We start from the raw sequence: 23,535 nt of genomic DNA, 5'->3' as shown, positions 1-23,535 counted from the left end.
TATTCGCACAATTTGAGATGCGATCAGTCCATCGGATGTGTAGACCACTTTTTATACCGCGGCAAAAAAATTAAAATTCGCTAGCCTGGGTAGCAAGCGTATTACCAGATTGGTTTCTTTTCCTCCCCCTCCCTCCCCCTGTCTTCTCAACTTTTTTCTCACACTCCAACTTTTGCGCAGAAAAAACCCTCAGCAAACGCTTGCCACAGAGGCTGGGCACATGGGGTCTGTGGACACTTCAGGACAGTGCCTACTGACACAAAAGTATTTTTTGCGCAGTTTATGACTATGCGGGAAAAGCACATCTTAGCAAGGGCTATTGGAATCCAAAAAGAAAATTGGGGATAACCATGCATTTTTTTTAAAGAGATTATTAAACAAAAATGATTTTAAAAAGCTGTAAAATACAAAGCAATGTATGGCATTTTTTCCCCCAAATTAAAGCTTAATTATCTTTGAAAATGCGTGGTTACCCTTCATTTTCTTTTCGGATTCCAATAACTCCTGCTAAGATGTGCTTTTCCCACGTAGTTATAAACCGCGCAAAAATATCTCTGTTTTAGTATGCGCCGCCATTAAGAAACCCGACTTTCTCAGACCATCTCGAGATGCGCAGAACGCATGCGCAGTAGCAAAATGAGTCACCGTCCTTAAGGATTTTTTTCGCCCCTGTAGACGTAGTCTCCCTCGCAGCCGTTCTGTGTCGTCACGCAACGCTGTGGGGAGGAGCGTTGCGTGACGAGACAGAACGACTGCAAGGGAGACTACTGTAGACGCAGACAAATTGGAACTGACCTGCTTGCAAGGATCAATCCCAGGGTCTTACTTACCAAGTTTGTTAAAATGCTATTTTTCAGAAGCACCCAAGGGTGATACAGATGACGTTCTCGTTCTCTATGAGCAGCAAGCCATGCCTTACCAGGTGCGTTAGACTCCTTAAGATCTTTCCTTTCTGGCTTAAGTCGTTTCTTCCTAACACTTTGTATTTAGATAATGTACATTGGTGTAACTGAAGGGATAATTGTGTTTTGAATGAAACCACGATGTCTTAAACTCTTTGTTTTATTTCTAATACGTGAAAATATACAGTAATAGCCCGCGTATAAGAACCTGAATTTTTCAATTTAGCCTAAATAGGTTCTTATATAAATGGTACTTGAAGCAAATTTAGGCTACCAAGGTTCTTAAAATAGGTTCTTATATTTTCATATGAATTTCATCTGAATAATTATACTATATTATATTGTAAATATCATCTCATAATACAGTATAATGGCAAACACAATGGACATACAACATGGTACTTAAGCTTGAAAGAAAAAAAAAGTTATGTCAAGTTACTTTTAAATAGATGATGATCTTAATTCAGCAGTTTCTACCTATACACTTTCACAGCAACCCCACTGATAAGAACCTAACTTAAAATTTTAGCCTAAATAAGTTCTTATGTGGAGGGGGCTTAAAATGAAAATTTTAGCCTAACAAGTTCTTATACGCGGGCTATTAGAGAGATTAAGCATTAAGCACCACGTTTACGGCAAGCGGCAAACGTGAGACTCGCGTTTATGTTTTCTTGAAAAATTGAGTACATACCGTGGATGAGAATAGTGCAAAGTAATTCTGACCTTTGATGCTAACGCGAAACTACTCAATTTTACCAAGAAAATAAAAACAGCGGGCGACAAATGTAGGGTAAAAATGGTCACGTGGTCATCTCTTACGTTTGCCGTAAAAACGGCAAACGTGAGATTCGCGTTGCTGTTTTCTTGGAAAACTGAGTACATAGATGAGGATAGTGCAAAATAATTCTGACCTTTGATGCTAACGCAAAAGTTATCAATTTTTCTGCGAGACTGAAAAAAGCGAGCGGCAAATATGAGATAAACCCGGGCATGTGGGCTGTCAGTGTCACACCACGCCTGGCAAAAAGATTGATGGCTTTGGTCGTGTTTGTTGTTTGCAGATCTATGCAGCAATTACAGGAACAAATGACCGCGAGGAGGTTCAGGAGTATGCTGAACTTGTGGGACCTGTGGTGTCCTCTAGAATGCTGCTGTTTAGATCCGGTTAAAGTCTTCATACGACCGTCACAAGGTGTCACCCCAGCTGAAGCTCTTCTTCGTAGCAGCGCTTCAGATGTTGCACGACAGCCCAATAAGGGTTAACCCGAAGAGCACTAGGAAAAGAAACTAAAGAAACTTTACAATGGTAGCGTTGTAAAAAATTGAGTTTCTTGGGATTGGATTTCTTGGGGAATCAGCATCTCACAATCGAAAACAAAACTGACTGCACTTTACTGAATGTAACCATTTCTGGGTGTCTTAAGTAGCTTCTGGTTTGACTAACCAGATCCTCAAAGAAATTTGGTTTTAATGAATGCCCCGGAGAGGTATATTGTAAGCTATCTAGATGTGTTCATTCGAAATATGGTGTAGGTATTTTACATTTCTTAGAACGTTTTCAAATTGAGTGTCGAAAGTATAATTCGAGATTACGTCGCTTTTGCGTTACTGCGCTCTATGATTGATTAGCAGAACTCGCGCCACTTTCTCAACCAATGAGAAACAAAACCATAACCAGTCGTGACTTGCTCGCCGGCGTTTTCCCGCGCTTGGCGCTGATTGGTTCATTGCGCTGTTTACGTCTGTTGTGATTGGCCAGAGTAATTGCTTTGGTTTTACGACACTCAATTGAAAACCGCTCTAATTTTCTGAATACAAGGAAAGATTTTATGAGCATGACGTGTAGTGGAAGGGTAAATCCTGTAATGTATGGCATTGGGACAGTCGCTTGTCTAGAATAGACCCTTCTCCAAAATGGTGGCCGAAAATTCAAATAAGTTAAAATTAAAGACTAGAAAGAGCTTTTTTACTTTAGTAACCCTGCAAACGTTCAAAATATCAGGTGTAATATCAGCTGAGAAAATGTAAGTTGAAAAATGAAAAATTTACAGACGTTTGTATGACTGGGGGTATGATGTATACCCCCAGACATACAAACGTCTTTAAATTTGTCAAATTTCATCCTACATTTCCTAAGCTGATATAACACCTAATATGCTGAAACTTTGCAAGCTTACTAATGTAAAGGTGCTCTTTCCAGTGCTGGTATCAGTTTTTCATTCAGTTCAATTTTAATTCATTCAAATCCGTTGCCGCTATTTTGGGGAAGGGTCTATTGTTTTAACTTGTCGACCTGATTGTTTTAGTATCAACATGACCTGCTTATAAGTAGATTTTAAAAGTTTCTTTTTACGCTCTTAAACTGGTTCTAACTTTGTTTTAACAATCAGCTGTCAACTGACAACCGCTTTTGGCCCTGATATAATAGTAGTGAGATCTGATACAATAGTAGTGAGATCTGAACAAGATTATCATTGATCCGTTGTCAAGAAAGTGTAGATCTTTCTAAAGGCGCACTTTGCTCTCTCTCACAACAAAAAGAAAGCACTGAATTAATGCACAGCAATTTGTCTGTTTGTTTGCATGTTTCTTGGCGATATGTAGCTCGTTTTCCCACTATAATGGCGAGGATTGGTTGCCAGAAGAAATCGGTTGAGGTGGCCGTTTAATGGTCAGGATTTTTCTAACCATCTGGGAGAAGTTTATAATAGTGTTCTAGCATTTACAAGTCGCCATTTTTGTCTGGAATGAGGAAAAGCGTTAACGTTCAATTCGAAATGAAATCTCCCGTGTTAGAACAGACTGCACAATATTCATATATTTACCTCTCGGAAATGTTTTATGATTCATTGAATTGCCAGCGTTGAATTCGCTGAAGCGTCAAATGTCAATTGGGCGTTTTTCAAAATCGTGGGGTTTGCGGCCAAGTGGTGCGACCCTGGGCCCAGTTGTTCAAAGCCCGATTAGGCTAATCCTGGATTAACGCAAACTTTGACTCGAGTTTAATTTTTAATCGATAAAGATTCTTCCAAAAGATTTTTGGCCCTCAATTTTTACTTAGACCTTTCTTCACCTTTAAATCAAAATTAGCCTTTAAAACCATTTTTAACGAGTGAGCTGAAAGCTTCGATTAAACCTAATCGTGGATTAGAGTTAATCGGCTGTCGAACAACCCGGCCCAGTACTAAAACTAAAGACGAAAAATCCCAACCCTTTACCGGACTCTCTATTTTCCAGAAACTCGGTCACTACCACAGTCCAGCCAAAACAAAATCTTAAACGTGTACAACAATAACTAAAACAGTTTTTTAAGTATCAATTCCAAGGAAACCTAGTCTACCTAAATTTTTCAAGCAACTGATCAGTTTCCTGGAAAATTATATCCTGTTCTAGACAAAAAAAACTCTGATTTCTAAACCCTATCCCAGACTGAAGTGCTTAAAAACCATACCCATCACAGTGGCAGATAAACCTTATTCCAAAATGGCTACCATTTTAATATTCTTTCGTCTGCATTCAAATTAGCCCTTCTTGCCTCTTTCAAGGTAAAATTTTCTTGGCTTAAGAATTTGAATACCAACAAAACAATATCAAAATGGTAGCCATTTTGGAATAAGGTCTATACCTGTCCTTGAAGTGATAGCTCATAAATTTTATATATTTGCTTCGCGCGTTGCCGCGTGAGTGTTCAAGCTGAAGTAGGGCCAACGAACAAAGTTTTGAATCTCTCAAAGACGAAAATCTTAAACACAAGCGATCTCTCTTAAAATAGAAAGAGAAAGGCAAAGGTGTAAGGGAAACTATAAGACCAGGGAAAGCGACAAGTTGGTTCGACGAGGAGGTTGCTTGTCATCGCGTGCGGATTTGTTTTCTAAGAATGAATTCTGGGTAGATTTTAGTCCCAGACCGTATGCCCAAGTGTTGCATCAAACATGGTGCATTTGATTGGCCAACACTGCTCAACGTCATCCAACATCGCTGGATGATGTGTAAATATTCCTCCCCACAATGATTTCTGAACAAAACAGTGAGCTGAGAGGTCCGAACTGCTCCGTTTCTCAAATTACAGATCTGTATTTTGCGAAATGAGCTCTGCGTTAATCTCGTACCCTGATCTCAGTCGGTTCGGGAATGTCGAAATGTGACCGTGGGACTGACCGCCTGACCGTGGGAGATCTGGGTACGAGATTAGCTCTGCGTACACCGTCACGGTATTCAACTCGTTTGTTAACAAATGTAAAACCTTTTTCTTAAATTTGTATGTTTAAATTTTAAAACCCGCAATAATGATTTATGAACAAAAAATAGTAAGCCAACAGGTCCGAACTGCTCGGTTTCGCAAATTTTGCGAAATGAGCTCTGCGTTCGACCGTGACGATATTTCAACTACTTTTTTGATTAAATTTGTAAAGGCCTTTCTTCAACATTTCTAGCCTCAATGATAATTTTTGAACAAAAAATAGGGAGCCAAGAGGACCGAAGTGCTCCGTTTGGAAAATTACACATATTTATTTTGCGAAACGAATTCTTAGTAGACCGCGAGCGGACGGTATTTAACTGTCTGTCTACATTCGTAAACGCTTTTCTTTCTCGCCGCAATGATAATTTCTGAACAAAAAGAGTGACTTAAGGGGTCTGAAAAAATTAAAAGAAATAGCCTGAAGAAGCCTCGACCGCCGAAAAAGAGGATATTAAGGATTTTGAGAATCCCATTTCAATAAACTGCACAAGTTCTCGAACGATTAAATCGTTGTCCGAACTTCATGGATTTTAAGTAAAACTGGAATCGAGAACGCTACATTACGATTAATGTCGTTTTCAGAACGGTAAATGCGGTAAAATATTACCTCTCAGCCTTAATAAAAAAAGCACAGAAAAAATAATACACAGAATATGTCCTCCAGGAGAGGGAGCAGGCGGAAATCCCGGAACGTACAGATTACAGGTTCGAGACTCCAACCAAGAAACACTGCCCAAAGATTGAACAAAAAATTATACATAAAATCTATAGTTAAACAATAAAAAAAAGAAGCCACAGGTGCCTTCAAGCTCAGAGACTCAAGAAAAGGCAGGTATGTGCAAGCACCAAGTGTGAGCGGCTAGAGCCAGGGGCCGGAACCAAGTGTGAGCGATTAGGGGTGTGCAAAGTGTGAGCGACTAGAGCAAGGAGTACACCAAGTGTGAGCGACCAGGGGTCGTCTGGAGTTTGCCATCGACAGAAATCGGAAAAACACAGTAGCAAGAACTGAACGCGGTTTGCTTTTGCCATCACCAATATTTTATGTTTTTTTTTTCATGCCGTTGATTACATACCAGCACCTAATATGATTTTAAAGAGAACATATATTTTGATTTAACTAACTCATTCAACTATTGCAACACTACTTTCGTTGACTCCCTCATAAATAATGAATAATTACTGAGACCGTTACGAAATAAAACTTGTTTATATCGGCCTATGGCCTCGTCGGCAAAGTGGCAGGCTATATTCCGCGCAATTTAGCAGGATTATTGAGAAATCATACCATAAGGGAATCCAAATGGATTGCTGAAAACTACAGTGTCCTGGAACGTGTATACTAAAATGACTAATACGCAGCATGTGGACTTGGGCTTCTACTTACAGTAGTTGGGGTCTTACGCAACACGACGGCCGCGGTAACGAAAAAAAGGAAAATAATGGCTCTGCACGTGTGTTCGAGTAACGTTTTTTTTGTACAGTCGACTCCCGATAGCTCGAACCTTCAAGGAAAATTGAAATACTTAAGGTTCGAGTTATCGAGGGCAAAATTATATAGAGAATGACCTGAAAGGAAAGGAAAATTGGTTCGAGTTAGCGAGGGTTTGAGTTATTGGGAGTCGACCGTATTTCTTTTCCGTCCTCTGAAAAACCACAACGTAAAATGATGAAATCCAATTATTTTAAGGATAGATTAGGCTCACAACGGGAAATTTTTTCTAAACTTGAACGCTGTTGATTCTTTCGTACACCGTACGCTTGAACGGAATGGAACGGCCACAAAATAGACCATATCATTTCACCTCGATACATAACCTCGAGTGACATGTTCGTCGCCGTTGTGATTGCCTAAGGTTCCTAATTACCCCTAAAGCCAGCGAGATTCCATGTTTTAAAGGGGAAGTATCACGGGGATTTTGACTTTTTGTGGTGAAAATGATGCGACAACACCTTCACTTAGTTACAAAATAATTCTCGACTGACATCGATAAAAAGGGAATTAACTGAATTCTTGAAAGGAACAACTCCATGACCTGCTCTAGTGAATTTTTGAAACGAAAACGCGAGAACTTGGAAACAGCTAGCCTAACTTTTTTAAAGTTGCATTCCATTCTAACCCTGTCCCATCTGTGGCTAGCGACAATCATCGATAGTCTTAGTACACTGAGGGGACAATCTACAACAAACTGGAACAATATGTTTAGGCTTCTGTTGATAAAAAACATTTTGGGCTATTTGATATAGCACCAAATTCCCGTGATACTTCCTCTTTAAATGTACCAGAACGAGACCACAGTTTACTGGACTCATACTGCTCTGAACCAGACATATCACAATTTACTGGATGTTGTCCGAGAGGCACTCGTAGTGGGGAAATTTCACGAAAAGAGTTTGAGTGTCTGAATAAGTCAGCGACTGAAACGAGAACACAAGCACAGTTGGTAGCAGTGAGAAGAGGTCGTACTAAGGCTACGTGAAAAAAAAGTTCAACTAGTTTTCATACTGTCAACTTCAAGAGTAGTCCATACAGAGGTCAAAAATGAATATCTAGATTTGGCGGTCAAGACCAGTTCTAAAATGGTTAATTTTATTTCTCTTCTCGTAACAATCACTTGTCCAATTTCCAACTCGACTACTCCACCGTCTTGTGTAATGTCACTTTATAGCCTCGTTTTCAGAAAAAAAAAAACAAGATGGCGTCTACTGGCCCATGCCCCAATGGTGCCTTTTTAGGTGCTTAAGTTTGAAATAAAAATAATATATAACTATACGTATACATATTTTTTAGATACCTTTACTCATTATCTTTTAATTTAGCTCATGCTTTTCGTGCTCCTTGTTTAATAACCCTTAATTAATCACCTAACGCCTAAAGTAACTTTTCCCAATAACAACCACACCTGAATCCAATAAATAGAAATTAACGAATAATATTATCGAAGTTTACAATTCTTCGATAGTTTTATCCCCGAATAAATATTTATGATGATTGTTCCATCCATCCATTGTTCCACTGTTCCATCCATGAATCTATAATAGTCCATATGGCCGGTCCGAGTCGGTGGGAAACGTTGGATCTCTCCTTGTTGTCATGGCTACCTAAAAACGAAATTAACTGTTCTGTTGTGATGCTACGGCGTTTAAAGGTGACATTTTTATATTTACTCATTCAAGGGCCAACAGCTGCAGCTGCTATTTGCTAGTAATAATCCAAAGAATAGGGAGTGGGTTCGATTATCTCGATCCCAGGCTCTCTCTCTCCTTTGTCAAGTTGGTAATGATGTCAACCCCGCTGCAAAATCTGCGGAGGATGCCAGACACGCGTAACAAGATCCATCCATCCTTTGATTGATCGTCCCATTCAATCTCGACTCCAATCTGTATTAGGAGTGCATTATTTCTCCGTCGAACGCAATTAACCACAGGGATCCTATCTAGGGAGAACCAGGGTCTCGCTTAGACGACTACAATTTGGACATAAACAAAGGTGATCAGTTTAAACGGGGTCTTAGGATAAACGGAAGTTTGCCGAATGGCGGACCAAAAAGAAGTGATCTTTACGTGTAAAGAGATGGTCGTATCAAGGGTGGGCCCTCATTATGGGAGGGTCTGGGGGAGGTGGGGGAGACTACCTATCTGTATGTTGTTTTTTACTAGATGCTGATCATTTAACAGAAAATCGGGCGCTCGGTATTTTAGTTCTTTTATAATTCTCACGATCAATACCTTAGATCTTTTCCAAAATCCCCTCAGTGCCAAGTATCCCTAAACATTTTTCCAACTATTTCTTGCCAGTGTTCTCCAAGATGGTAATTGTAAGGCGATGTTTCATGTAATATATCAAACACGAGAAAGTGTGTTTCATCAGATATCCAAACACTGAGAAGTAGGTTGAAAAAACGAGGCGCAGCCGAGTTTTTTTTAAACGACTTCGAGGTGTTTGGATATCTGATGAAACACACTTTCGAGTGTTTTATATGGCTTCTCAAATGATCAATAATTCTTGGAGAAATTCAAGGCTAAAGTTGGCAAAATTTTATGGTAATTAGGATCACATATCCAAACCACAGTGACGGTAGTGATTTTCTTTGTTTTCTCTTGATGAATTTTAATAAGTTTGAGAACGACTGTTCCAACGTTTATTGTGTTAAGTGTGTTGGCAGAATAGCAAATAATAAGTTACTCTGCCCTAAAAAATATTTTACAGCTACGGTACTTACTTCGTTAAAAAGGGCACATGGCCTTTAAAATGTTGTTTAAACCTTTTTTATAATAGTAGGCCGGCATTTCCGAATTCTTCATCGGCACTATGACGCCATCAGCGGTCGACGCCAAGTTTTTATACTCAGTTGTGCCTTGATCAATTCCGTTCTTTGTTCCAGCAACGACAACAATTTCAACCACGCCATCATCCTGGGGAAACAGATGAAAAAAAGAACAAAACTTCATTGTGAAGGTGTTAACAGCCGATTAATAGTTTACAATTTTCACAGCCAAAAACAACATGGACGACCGATAGCATCGTGCATGTATGACTTTTTTGACCAATCGATCTACTGGCGATTTACAATAGGCCATTCCTGAGTTGTAAACTTCACAGTGACTATAGAAGCGAGGTTTAGAGTGAATCTTTTCAAGTGACAATTAGTTTTGTTTACATATGAATAAAAACTAATGCACTGAATAAAATATAATAAAAACTTTGCGCTTAGCCTCGCTTGCATAATAAGGTTCAAAGCCTATTCACTTGATTCTGACGAGGACTTCCGCTCGGAGGTTGTCGAAAAATGGTATTCAGCATCACCACACAAAATCCTTCTCAGGGCTACACTTATCTGGATGATCACAATTATCCCATTTATCGATCGTTTCGGCTGTAAAAAAAACTTCAAGCTCCAACAGTGACCAGCTAGCATCTAATTTCTCCTTAAGCCCCCGTTACACGTTGAAACTTTTAGCTGAAACTTGTGTGCAACGGCGTTGCAAAACAAGTTTCAGCAGGCGTTGCACCGTGTAGCATGGTCGGTTTCGTGAGACGTTTTCGAACTTCCGTTGCGAGACGAGTTTCACGAAAAGTAGAACCGCTTTCTACTTCTGCAACGGCTTGCAACGGTCGCAGTGATGAAAAAAAAAACAGTTTGACCGTGTAACACCAAGTCGTAAAACTGGTCTCGTTCGCAAGTGCACACAATTTTCAGCTAAAAGTTTCAACGTGTAACGGCGGCTTTACAGTATCACCACTTAATCGAAAACATGGGTGGGAGTGTAGGTTGGTGAGTTGTCGAGATCACGTGTCCAAAGAGGACCTTTATGGAGACCTGCCCCTAATCGCAGCTATTCTTTAGAGAGCGCAGACTTAAGGACGGTGTCTACTAAAACAGAAGTATTTCAGTTTGCGTGGTTTATGACTATGAGGGAAAAGCAGATTTAGACAAGGGCTATTAGTACCCAAAAAGACAATTGGGGGTAACCACGCATTTTTCAGAGATAATTAAGCAACAATAATTAAAAAAAAAACAGTAAAATACGAAGCAATGTATGTCGTTTTTTTTTTTTTTTTTATATTAAAGCTGTATTATCTCTGAAAAATTCGCGGTTACCTCCCAATTTTCTTTTTGAATACCAAGAGCACTTGCTAAGTTCTGCTTTCTCCGCATAGTTCAATTTAAATCGCGCAAAAATATCCTTGTTTTAGTGGGCACCACCCATAGGAAACCCGAGTATCTCGAGATGTGCAGAACATATGCGCAGTAACAAAAGTAGGCACCGTCTTTAAGTTTTGTGGACACTGCTAAAGAAGCATACAGGAAGGCAGTTGCTATTTTGGGAACCAGTGGATTGGAAAAGGTCTAGAGGTCGCCCAGCTCGAACTTATATCAAACAACTTGAAGACGACTCCGGTCTAACCCATAAAGGACTACCAAATGGAACAGCGCGACCTATGGAAGAAACTGCTCATGTTGGTGCATGCGACTGCTTTTGAAATAATATGTATAGGGTGTAGGAATAAAAGAAGCACGAAAAATTGGATTTGCTCTTTTTTTGATTCGTATCAAAGATGAGGTCAAATATAATAACATTTTTGACAACACATTTAATGCGCATCAAAAATACGTCAAATATGTGACGTCTTTGCATATACCTTTGACTCGAATCAAAAGTGAGTTCAAATGTATTAACAACTTTGACCCTACCTTTGACGCGCGTTAAATCATTGAAATCAAACAACTTTGACTCCGCCTATGACGCGCATCAAAGGTGGATCAAATATGTGATATCTTTACAAATATCTTTGATTCGAATCAAATTTGACTCCACCTTTGACGCGCGTGAATCAAATGCGGCCTTTGTCACCTGTGATTTGAATCAAAGGTAATCAAAGGTGGCCTTTGACAGTCTTTGACCACACATTTGATGTGCGCAAAGGCGTTTTTTCGTGAAGCGCTGTTGTTTTAGCCTTATCTCTCACAGAAATGACAGCGCCATAAGAAAATGAATTAAGGACGGTGCCTACTAATACCGAAATATTTTTGTGCGGTTTATGACTATGCGGGAAAAGCAGATCTTAGCAAGGCCTATTGGAATTCAAAATGAAAATTGGGGGTAGCCACGCATTTTTCGGAGATATTTTAGAAGTAATATCTCTAAAAAACGCCAAAATATAAAGCAATGTATGGGATTATTTCCTAAATTGAAGCTTAATTATCTCTGAAAAATGCATGGTTACCCCCAATTTTCTTTTGAGGTACCAAAAGTATTTGGTAAGTTCTGCTTTCTCCGTATAGTTTTAAACCGGGCAAAATATTCCTGTGTTAGAAGGCACCACCCATAGGAAACCCGAGTATCTCGCGATGCGCAGAACGTATGCGCAGTAACAATAGTAGGCACCGTCCTTAATTGATTCCGCCCAGCTCCGTGATGATTTGAATAAGCATGAAACTACTGGAGCATTTACTAAAAAAATTACCTTCAGTTTCTTTAGTATATCATTGATTTTGCCAAGATTAATTTTCGTTGTCGCATCGGTAATAAACAGCAAGACGTTTCTCTTATCGCCTCGTTCCCCGTTTTGTTTCGTGAAAAGCTTCCTCACGGTCCCCAGAGCATCGTCGTAGTTTCCTTCCTGGTTCTTCCCAGCATTCCTGATTTTCTGCATCAGCAATGTTTGGTTACCAGATGGACTCTCGTTGAATTTCAAATGAATGGATTTCGCTGCGTCCATGGAAATGATCCCGACTTTGGTTCCTTTTGCCGAAACTTTCAAAGTCCCCGCAAGGGTAACCAAGTAATGAACGTCTGCTGGCTTAATGTCAACGACCACCGCTAAATCTGCATGCATCTTCTGCCCGCTTAGACATGGCGCCGAATCTAATTGATTGAGCAAAAACAAATTCTCAGTATTTTGTCGAGTAACGTGACACAGTGGTGAGAGCACTTGCCTCCCACGAATGTGGCCCGGGTTCGATTCCCGGACCCGAATTCATATGTGGGTTGAGTTTGTTAAACGTTGTTGGTTCTCGTCCTTGCTCCGAGGGTTTTTCTCCGGGTTCTCCGGTTTTCCTCCCTCCACAAAAACCAACATTTCCAAATTCCAATTCGATCTGGAATCCGGCCGAGGGCCACAGGTTTGTCAGTCGTCAGACTGTTAAGTGTCACCCTCGTTAAACAAAGTTGATTTATTTATTATTTGATTTACACTCCACAGCCCATGCACTGCCCCACCAACCCTCTCTCCTCCAACTCTTGTCCAAAAGATAGTAGAGGCAGCCTCGTTCCCAGGCATAATCACGCTTCTCAAGTGAGCCGAGCTACCTGTGTGAGGCTTGGGATCAAGCGCGACAGCCCGTCTTCCCGACCAGTTCAAGGAGTGACGTCACGCGCGACCACATGCCAAGGACGACTGGGAACGAGGCTGTATTGGAGAGATTTAGGGTCACGTTTACGGCTAACGGCAAACGGCAAAAATGACCATGTGACCACGATTATTCTACGTTTGCCGCTGTTCGTTTTCAGTTCCCGAGTGAAGTTGAGTAGTTTCGTATTGCAATCACAGGCCAGAATTACTTTGTTCCTATATTGATTGACAAATACCTGCCACAAAGAAGACCTCGTCCTCCTTATCCCCGCATTCCGGCTTGGACACTATACTGGAGAAGAAACTGAGTGGCAATGCATCGGTGCTGGATGAGCTGCAAACCCCTCTTGCAGTGGTGTACAAGTTGCTTAACTCTGTCCTTGCCGCCCAAGCACATTTGTATCGAAATGCTTCCCTGGGCATGCGACTGATCACATCACTGGCAATCTCAGTCATCTTTGCGGTACCCGATGCGATGCAGCCTACTGATCCATAAGCCACTTTAGGAGCAAGAGCTGGAAAAGAAGTATTGTCATAGCATGATCAAGAAGGATCGGCTAATACCGATACTGAACACTCGATACCAAACACTCGATACCAAACACTCGATATCAACACTCGATGCCAAACACTCGATATCAAACATTCGATGCCAAACACTCGATATCAAACACTCGACACCAAACACTCGATACCAAACACTCGATACCAAACACTCGATATCAAACACTCGATACCAAACACTCGATACCAAACACTCGATATCAAACACTCGATATCAAACACTCGATACCAAACACTCGATACCAAACACTCGATATCAAACACTCGATACCAAACACTCGATACCAAACACTCGATACCAAACACTCGATATCAAACACTCGATATCAAACACTCGATACCAAACACTTGATACCAAACACTCGATACCAAACACTCAATATCAAACACTCGATACCAAACTCTCGATACCAAACACTAGATATCAAACACTCGATACCAAACACTCAATATCAAACACTCGATACCAAACACTCGATATCATCGATATTGAGGTTTCCTTGAATAATATCGATACTTGAGAGAGATATCGGCTTTTTCGATCCCTTTCAATACTCTTCATTGTGCAGATTATTTCCTTATCAGGGACGCTTTCCATTCTACCAATCCGGGTGAGGAATCCTTGGAATGGAAATAGTCTTTTAGTTAAAAAAAAGATATTGGAAATTTTAGTATACCTCGGGAAGTTGTCTTGGATGAGACGGAAACTTTCGTTCCACTAACCGATTCCGAACGGGGCTTATTTTCTTCGATTTAAGTGTTATTTCGGTTATGAAGGGAAACTTGTGAATGGAATGGATTCGTCCTTACAGCGGGTTCGGTTAACCGACCATTCCTGTTCCATTCATCACCTGTATTTTTCAAATCTTTATATAGGAACGTTTGTTTGATCGAATGCAAGGCGCCCCCGATTTAATTTTAAACATTTTAACATTACCTCGCGAGCAGTCATAAAGTTCCACTCTCATCGATGGGTGGTTGACCCACTCTATTGGCTGAAATCGGACGTAACGTGTGTTGATCCTTTGCTTTAGGTCACGGTAATCAACAGTGTTTTGGTCTTCATTCACTTTATCAAACGTCTAATAAAAAAAAACACAGAAAATTGTTTTCATAAGGGGACTGGGCCCTAGTTTACACATTGTTCAAATTGCGTCATATGAAGAAATGAACCCCATCGGCAGAAAGATCACATAAAAATTAGTAAGTTTACCAAGTTTGGTTATTTATTGCCTATAGTGACCAGGCTGTGAGCTGTCAAAGGTGACTCAAATTCCATACAAATGTCTCTAATTCTGAGATAGCGTCCCACAAACCCGTACAAAATTTCTAATTAAGTAAGTTTGCTAAGTTTGGTTATGTTTCATTGCGTATAGTGACCAGGCTGTGACCTGTCAAAGGTGACTCAAATTCCATACAAATGTCTCTAATTCTGAGATAGCGTCCCACAAATCCATACAAAATTTCTAATTTCTAATTTTGAAAGCCTTCTAGTACATGGATTCAAAGGAACCTTTGCCGCTGTTATTAAGATACTAATCACCAACAATAAGGGCCCGAGGCATTACATATGCACTTTCTCTTGCCGGGGACTTTCTCTGTCCATCTGTATTTTTATTTTAAAAGAAAACACAACCTGAAATGGCCAAACGGTGACTACGTAACAACGCAACGTATAATTCCACAGAACCTGAATTTCATTTTATTTTATTTTCGAAGCTTACAATAACTCGGAGAATCGCAGGTTATAAACATGTTAAACATGCGGGTCCCTACCTCGTTTGTCCACTTTTCTGGCCACTTACTCAGGTAGTTGCTGTGCCACAAATTGTACTTGGTCACCCATTCTTTGCCGTCCTCCCTTCCCTGTGTTGCTACCCGTGTTACCAGAACCCATCTAATACCGAGATCAATCTGAAGCCATTGTTTACCATCCGCTTTACGAGCTGACCAAGCTGATGATGAGTGCAGTCTGCCAAAAATTGCGGGTTTTAGTGGTGGAAGTTCAGAGGCAGAGATTTGTACGTCCGTGATTAAACGGTTCTCCATTCCCAGAGCTTGACAATCTAGATGTTTTAAGGAATCAAAACAAACGGAAAATAATTAAGTTGCCAATAAGAATGAACATCATAAATTATTTTCTTGAACGATCAAGCTTCTGTAAAAGCTTGGCTATAATACGAAAATGAAGTGGCTAACTTATGAGCTTTATGCGAAGCGTAGGTGAAGCTGGTGATTTTCCGTTTAAATCTAGGGGTGCTTGATTTACATGGACAACCCGGAAATTCTGGTTGGAAAATCAAATGGTATGCATCATTCCATTTGGAGTACTTCTAAACTTACGGGCTTCTGGTCAAAGTGATGCACTTTTATTACTCCTTTTGGGATTTACAGCTGATGTTCATACATGTTGCATGTTATCCATCTTCTGTTAAGACAAGCTAAATCATTTCGTATTTATGCCAAAAATTTCCATCCGGGTGGTTTGCGCAAATGGTAAGCACCCTAGGTCTGAGGTAGGTATCGTTAGGATATAAGAAGTGGGCGTGTGGCAAGAAATTAATCAAAACCCTCACCTTGTTTCATTGCTTTTCGTGACTGACTAGCTGAATGACAGACTGACTAACTGACTGACCCTAACTGGCTGGCTGGCTTGCTAGTTGTCAGTGACTGACTGACTGATTGACTGGCTGACTGACTGACTGACTGACTGACTGACTGACTGAATGACCGACTGATTGACCGATCGACCGACCGACCGACCGACCGACCGACCGACTGACTGACTGACTGAATGAATGAATGAATGAATGAATGAATGAATGAATGAATGAATGAATGAATGAATGAATGACTGACTGAATAACTTACTGACTGACTGACTGACTAGCTGACTGAGTGGCTAACTGACTGACTGGCTGACTGACTGACTGACTGATTGACTCACTGACTGACTGACTGACTGATTGACTCAGTGACTGACTGACTGACTGACTGACTGACTGATTGACTCACTGACTGACTGATGGACTGCTCACTGACTCACTGGCCAACCGACCGACTAACTTACTTCCTGATTGGAAGGATGGATCGCCAACTGACTGATGGATTGAGCGAATCAGGATGGAAAACTGGCCGGCATTCTCACAGCAATACTATACAATACAATAAATATGTTTCGTTTTACCTTTAAGGTAGTAGACAACATTGGAATCACTTCCTCCTGTAAAATGTCCTGTTTTGTTTGTACACCATTTGTCGGGAGCAGGGTGGCCCCCCCTGTAAAATATCGTAGCCACGTGACCTAAGAATGATAAATTGGATAACAAAATGCTTGATTGTGACTGGTTGTCAACATATGCTCTTCTTAAATTCTTCTTTAATTTTTTTCTGAGTATGCCTGTGTCATTTACTGATTAATACATCATTCTCATTTATTCACCAGGCTTAACATATTCCATCACATTTATTCCATCGCGCATATGCCACACATTGACATTCCAATCCAAGCAGTATGTAGGATGTCTGTCCCATGAACCTAGTTTAATGGCCTTAGCTGCCACGAGTCTCCTGTAGCTCAGTGGTAGAGCATCCGAACTAGTAATCGGGAGGTCTTAGGTAGGACTCCTGATAGGAGCACTCGGATTTTTTCCGAGCACTTGATCAAGTAACGTTGCTACTGTAATTTAACAGACGAGATAGCCTGCGTGATTGAATTCCGTATTAGGGAGAATTTAGTCATTTAAAATGTTAAACGAATTAGGGTCAGAATCTAATCGTTTTCAGCATACCCAATAACTGAAAGTTAGGCAAACTCGCAGTCTGGTTGGTTCAATTAAACACTAGAGTGCTGTGTTGAGAGACTATCGGCTGATAGTTGTCCCGGGTAATGTGACGTTCTTTATGACAAGTAGTAGCTCGAGAAGCAAAGCTTCGAGGGCTCGTATCCTAGCTCATGTTCAGAACATTAGACTTCAAGGGAAAACTATCAGACCGATAGTCTCAAGACAGAAGCACACCATTGTTTTTAGTATTCAACACTAAATTTTCTTCCGCACCAAATGTCACTTCGAATTTACAGCTCCAATTTGAGAAAAACACACGCACTCGAATGAACAACGTACGTAATGAAAATGCTAGAAAAGAAACATGTTTCTGAATGAAATGGATGAATAAATAGAGGGTGTGCACTGTCACGCAGTAGAAAAATAAATCGAAACCATCCAGTGGAAAAAGTTGAGAAGTTGTGATATTATAGAGAATGACTAAAGGAGACAATTCTCCAAATGTTAGGCCTGTACGTCTCCCCAAACGTCAGATATCCGTCGAAATGTTTTGCAGAAACTTACAGAGCCCGGTATGGATCCGCCATCTTGGTGTACCTCCGTGGAACACCAATATGGCGGCCGAAAAATAGTGTTAACATCTGGAACTTACTTTGCCTATCTAGCGACTGATTAGCAGTACTGAACACCAAAACCACTTACATAAGCACTTTCTCTAATGTTCTAACTTCTAAAAGGCTGAAATAAATGAGATAAGCATATATGCGATCGTAGCTCTTTGTCACGCAACTCCATAACCGTGAAATTCAAACTGCTCTGATTTCCAAACGAAGGACGCTATGAGCTGTAAAATTGCAAACAGTTATAAATATACGGCCTCTTATGCCTGATGAGGATAAAAACTTTGGAGGCTCTTTAGTTTTGGGTTTTAGAAAATTATGACGTCACATGAGTACGCTCTATGGGAAGTTTTTCGTGGACGAGTACTATCATGTCACGTGATCAATTTAAACCAATCAGACTCGGAGATAATTTAGTGGCATTGGTGAGCTATAAGTCTACAGAAACCTCCAGTTTTCTAATCGATAAATACAACGTTTCTGCCATCTTTATTGGCAGACGGTAACAGATCAGTGACTTTAGCTGGACTGTGCTCGAGTTACGACACACCAATAACGGTGGAAATACTTTACGGACACTTGAATTAATGTATTACGACAAGCCACGAATCCAAGATCATATCGTAAACTGAAATCAACAATACAAACGAAGAAACTAAGCTAAAACCTAAAATAGTATCTAACATTCCGATCCAGTTCCATCACAAAATAGCAAACTCTAAAGCGAATCTAACGTACAAAATCAACAAATTATCAAGATACACCAACATAACAAGAAAATAGTGAATGAAAACGATTAATTAAGCTTAAACGATAAAACTAGCAAAGCTTGAATAATCACGAAGAATTCTGCTCTCGGGCAGCCACCATAAAACTGACAACAGAAGGCCGTCCCACTATGCCGATTACAGACCAAAACGTGTTCTTCTACGAGAAGAGTTCTTAAGAAGGAGTTGCCACTTGTTGACTGCCTTCCATCACGTGAAAGGAGACATCTTACCTGCAGAACAGTGGTTATTGCCATCGATACCAAACAAGGAGTATCCTTTTTTCCGGCTGCAAAAAGCGCATTTTTTAAATGCGTTTTTTTCCTCTCCCGGCGTAATGAAACAGTCACTATCTTTCAGGGGGAGCATCGCATCTTTTACCGGGCCACCGGGTACCCATCTAAACGTCTTTTTGAAGCAGCCAAACATCTCAGTTGTCATAAATGGGGGAGGTTTTTCATCTGTTTCAAAGAAAGATTCAAAACAATTAAGAAAACGTGAGGCGATACGTAAAGTATGGCATAGGTTCGAATCGTGTTCATCCTCACATTTTTTCAAGCTTTTTTTTTTCTGGCGCAAACGGCTTAAATGGGGTTATTAAACTGCGGCGATGGTCGTTCATCTATTTAACCTTTCATCCGCAGTTCTTTTAAATGAATTTTGATAGATTTCACGTCATTTATGTGAATGCAGTTTGATATTGTCAGATTCTTTAGTTTTATTCTTTTAGTTTTTTGCTACTCATTCAACTTTTTTGTTTTATTTCGTAATTTTTCTTTTTGAGGACCCTTCTGTAAACCACTTGGCGTGATGTCGGCTTCCTCAATAAAGATTAAAGTTGACTGATTTATGGAACAGAACCCCCCCCCCCCCCCCAACCCCCTTCCTCAAGCTTGCATGACGGCTTTTCCGCAAAAATCCTAGCTGCCCTTCTTTCCCAATATCTAAATGGCATTTTTTTGTCCCTTCGAAACAAAAGTAATTGATTTTCCCATGTCACGAAAATCTCAGGTAACATTACACACTGAAGAAAACACTTACGTTTTCTTCAGAATTAAGTTCGAATTTCAGAGGCGATTAAGCCCTTCCTAACATATATTCAACCGGAAAGAACCTTTGGCTGCTCTTGATGTAAGAGACAATTTGTGGTGAATTCCGCCATATCGGAAAAGGGCCAACAATATAGAGAGCATTTGTAGTTCGAATCTTTTGGTAACGGTAACAAATTTATCCACATAACCTCTGATGGGTGTAGCTAAGACAGAAACGGCAATGACATTTTAAAATTTTTCATGTACTTGTAATTTCTCGCTCTTTCCAAATTTCACTTCCGGTTGGGTACAATACCGCGCAAGACGGGAGACTGGGGATAGCAAGTTTATGACGTCTATACTTCCGCTTATACAGGAACGCTTAGTTTTGCAGTTTTCACTATTCCTCAGTTGTTTCATTCTGAGTTTTCAACAATCCCATTCATATTTTCGTCCAGTTTTCTTCCTCTGTACACGGAAAACAATTGAGTTATAGAGAAAAAGCGAGACTAGCCTTCCTGTATTGACGTCCGCAGCTCTACTAACCCCAGTCTCCCAAATAAGGAATTTTACAAGTGAGAAGGTTCATTCTATGCAGGGGAAAGATAGAAAATTAACGTTCGTTAAGAATAATTATGCTATGAAATCATTGCGCAGCTATTTAGCAGACTGTTACACTTCCCGAAGAATAGCCTGCGAGCTCTTGCTCGCTACCCGAAGAAACCTATAGAGTGTTTTCACATGACGTCACGGCGGCCATGTTGGTGTCCCAAAACAAAGAAATGGCGGCCATGTTGGTGTCCCAAACTAAACCTCTGGGAATTGAACTCTACTTTTATGTAAATACTTTCTTTTGTTTCAGTAAACCAATATGGCCGGTAGTCACGTGAATGAAAACGCTCTATAATCAGTTTATAGTTTCCAATTGAGTACTGATAGAAACGTCTTGTAGAAAAGTTTGTCTTACCACATGACTTGAAATCGAATCGAGCCAATATTTCCTTAAACACTTTGTCACTCGATGTCCACTCTATGACGTCATCAGCAACAGCGTCGCGTACTCTTCTCGCATTTCCTGTATTCACCTTGTATCCCATGGCAACAACGATGATATGCAGGGTAGGTGGCTTACGAAGGGAAGAATTTCACAGTTACAATGCTTTATAGTTCAATACCGTACGCGGCACCGTAAACAGATAAATGGATAGATGGTTTATTCATACAGTTAACTCTCTCGTAAGAGACCACCCTTGGGGTACGACAAAGTGGTCGCTTAAGGGAGTTGGTCGCTTACGGTAAAGATCAACAAAATAAGCCTAATACTGGATTGGTTAATTAATTACATAAAAATATTACCTTAGCAGCTAAAATTAGGCAAATAGAAACTCGTTTATTTGATTTTTTCACATCTATTCATTCTTCTGATTAAACTTTGTATAACGTTTTGGAACAGATCACTATTCACCTACAGATCTAGTTATAGCCATCTTCTCTGTCTGTGAACTGTTGTTATCTGTCAGCAGTCCGAGGTAGCGTTATTAAAAATTGAACTTTTGGCACTTCTGAGTAATGATTTACTAACGATCATACGTGATTATGTTGGATGGTCGCTTACCGGCAACAGAAAACCACTGAAAAGTATATGTGTAATATCTTGCCTGAAAGGTGGTCGCGGTCCCTTAAAAAAATTGAGTGGTGGTGGCTTACCAGAGAGTTCTTGAAACAGTATTTAACTGAGAAACAAAACGGTTGTTTGCTAAGTGGTCGCTTACGAGAAGTGGTCGCTATGAGAGAGTTAACTGTACCTCAGTGATAGACAGTGTAAGCTGAACTGCTAAGGGATTACAAATCTAATAAAGGTAATAACAATAATCTGCAACTAAAAAATTACAAAATCTTATTTACAACAACAATGTTAGTACTAGTATGACACTGATAAAATCTATCAAGAATTATTAAAGATCATCTTGTGCGTTTGCTGATAAACGCGTCTCTGAACTTGTTGGTTTTACCTGATGCTACTCTGAAAGACCTTTTGGTTCTTAAATTGTCATGATCTTGGCACTCTTTAAACGATAAGAAGTCAGTGGTACAAATTGTATGAATGCTTTATCTTTATGGACAGTAACCAGTGTATTTTTTTTTAAATAATACGAACTCTTTATGTATTAAAGACTAGATAATCCATATTACAATGAGATGCCGACAGCACAGGTGGTAAGGTGAAGAGAACAAGTCGATATTACGAGATGTGCTGCTACCTTTCAAGACAAAGACAATTACGGATACCGCTTTAAGGGAACCTCCACTCCGACAACAAATAGATGGTAAATTGTTCGAAATAGTGCCTTAATTCTGAATTTTAGTTTAAAAAGAGAAATAACATTCAGGTGTGCTAAAAATTAGATATGATTGTCGCCTATTTTCGGTTTTAAATTTCCCAGGTGCCGCCATTTTGGATTTTATGACATCATACGGTTGCGCCGATTTTTCGTGAGCGGAAGTTCTTTAATGTGAAACGGAGCAACCGTATCACGTCATGAAATCCAAGATGACCGCGCCCGGGAAATAAAAAGGGAAATAGGTGACAAACAAATCCTGTTTTCTCTGACACAGAATTTTACAACGAAATTTGAAATGAGATTGTATTTTCAATCATTTAACGTTAATTTATTTCAAGACTGGAGGTTTCCTTTAACAAGAGCAACCTGAGTGAAAAATCCTAGATAAATAAAATTTCCGTTATAACCGGTCGGAACAAAAGAAGTGGGCTCTTTTCATTTGTAAGGGAAAGCCGGTCATTCCAGTAGGAAATCAAATTGAACGCTCTTTTCTACTGGAAATTTTGCGGGAGAAAAGCAGTACCTTCAGAGGTATCCCGCTCTTCTCGTTTTTTTCGGAGAAAAAAGGAATAACTTTAGAAGTATTCTTCTTTTCTCGTTTTTACCAAAATGACCGGAATATCACTGGACCATTTGCTTCATCACGCTAACGTACCACGTTCCTTGGTGAGATACGCGGTTTATTTCCCAAAATTACCAGTGGAAAGAACCACTCCATTCGATTTTTCTTCCCCATGGAAAGCGCTCGGGAATTATACCATTCCATTTGACGGAAGATTCTCACCGGTTTTTCCATACAAACGGAAAGCATTCTAGTCTCACAAATTAAAACTCAAGACGAAGAAGGAGTGGCTGTTTTCGTGAAGGGAACTTTAAGTTTATACTTTTATCTTCGCCTTACCTTCGATTTTGACAATATCTCGTACACCGCTGATTCGTTTTTGGTCAGCCCGTCAGTAAAAACTATCAAAACGTTAGCTGCATGCACTCTTTCAGTCTTATCTCCAGGATTATATAAATCGAACACCAGCTTTAGGCCTTTGTCAAGATTTGTAGTTTTAGATAACTCCTTTATATTTAGACTGTCAATTCCACTGTTGATGAGAGATACTTTTCCAGTTCTCAAATCTCGAAAGCCAGTTTGAATACCGTTCAAATACTCTGCGTCATCCCCAAATGGTACCACGTTGACGCGAGTTAGAATAGGCAACACGTAGAACCTACAACGTAAACATAAAAAAAATCACTTTAGCGCAGTATTTAGCGCAGAGAACTGATTGGGGACACTTTCCAGATCGCACTGGAATTTACAGAAGTGTTGGTTTTTGAAGCTAGAGAGAGAAGAAACGGAGTACCCTGAAAAAAACCTCTCGGAGCAAGGAAAAGAACAAACAACAAACCACTTCAGGGACAAAAAGTTAAAGTGTTA

The 23,535-nt window shown here is 40.0% G+C and overlaps 2 protein-coding genes across 5 annotated transcripts in view; one reads left to right on the top strand and one right to left on the bottom strand.

Annotated features, from left to right (window-relative positions):
- The window catches only part of LOC146458860 (arginyl-tRNA--protein transferase 1-like), a 30,524-nt gene extending 27,181 nt beyond the window's left edge, over positions 1 to 3,343 (top strand). For 3 of the 4 annotated variants that reach the window (XM_085090206.1, XM_085090207.1, XM_085090205.1), the window contains 2 exons: positions 858 to 922; positions 1,964 to 3,343. In XM_085090206.1, the coding sequence (XP_084946332.1) occupies positions 858 to 922; positions 1,964 to 2,071 (173 nt within the window). In that variant the 3' untranslated portion in view covers positions 2,072 to 3,343. The remainder of the gene's footprint in view (positions 1 to 857; positions 923 to 1,963) is intronic. The other variant, XR_014858100.1, reaches the window with a different exon arrangement.
- Positions 3,344 to 9,366: 6,023 nt separating this feature from the next.
- LOC146458859 (uncharacterized) lies at positions 9,367 to 12,346 on the bottom strand. Its single transcript, XM_085090230.1, has 2 exons — positions 12,110 to 12,346; positions 9,367 to 9,555 (listed from the first exon to the last, which is right to left on the bottom strand). The coding sequence occupies exons 1-2, from the start codon at positions 12,296 to 12,298 to the stop codon at positions 9,367 to 9,369; spliced, it is 378 nt and encodes a 125-aa protein (XP_084946356.1). The 5' UTR covers positions 12,299 to 12,346.
- Positions 12,347 to 23,535: the final 11,189 nt, after the last annotated feature.

Source organism: Pavona decussata, unplaced genomic scaffold, assembly GCF_977016875.1.
Source record: "Pavona decussata unplaced genomic scaffold, jaPavDecu1.1 SCAFFOLD_226, whole genome shotgun sequence".
Taxonomy (NCBI): Eukaryota; Metazoa; Cnidaria; class Anthozoa; order Scleractinia; family Agariciidae; genus Pavona; species Pavona decussata.
The sequence above is the reverse complement of the archived record's forward strand: the minus strand, read 5'-3'. Positions and strand labels throughout refer to the sequence as shown.

What these genes read in the sequence shown, in the direction of transcription:
- LOC146458859 (XM_085090230.1), bottom strand. Translation starts at nt 12,298, where the DNA reads ATGCAGAAAATCAGGAATGCTGGGAAGAACCAGGAAGGAAACTACGAC. An exon ending in ATATACTAAAGAAACTGAAG is followed by an intron (nt 9,556 to 12,109) that starts GTAATTTTTTTA and finishes CTGTTTCCCCAG; the next exon opens with GATGATGGCGTGGTTGAAAT.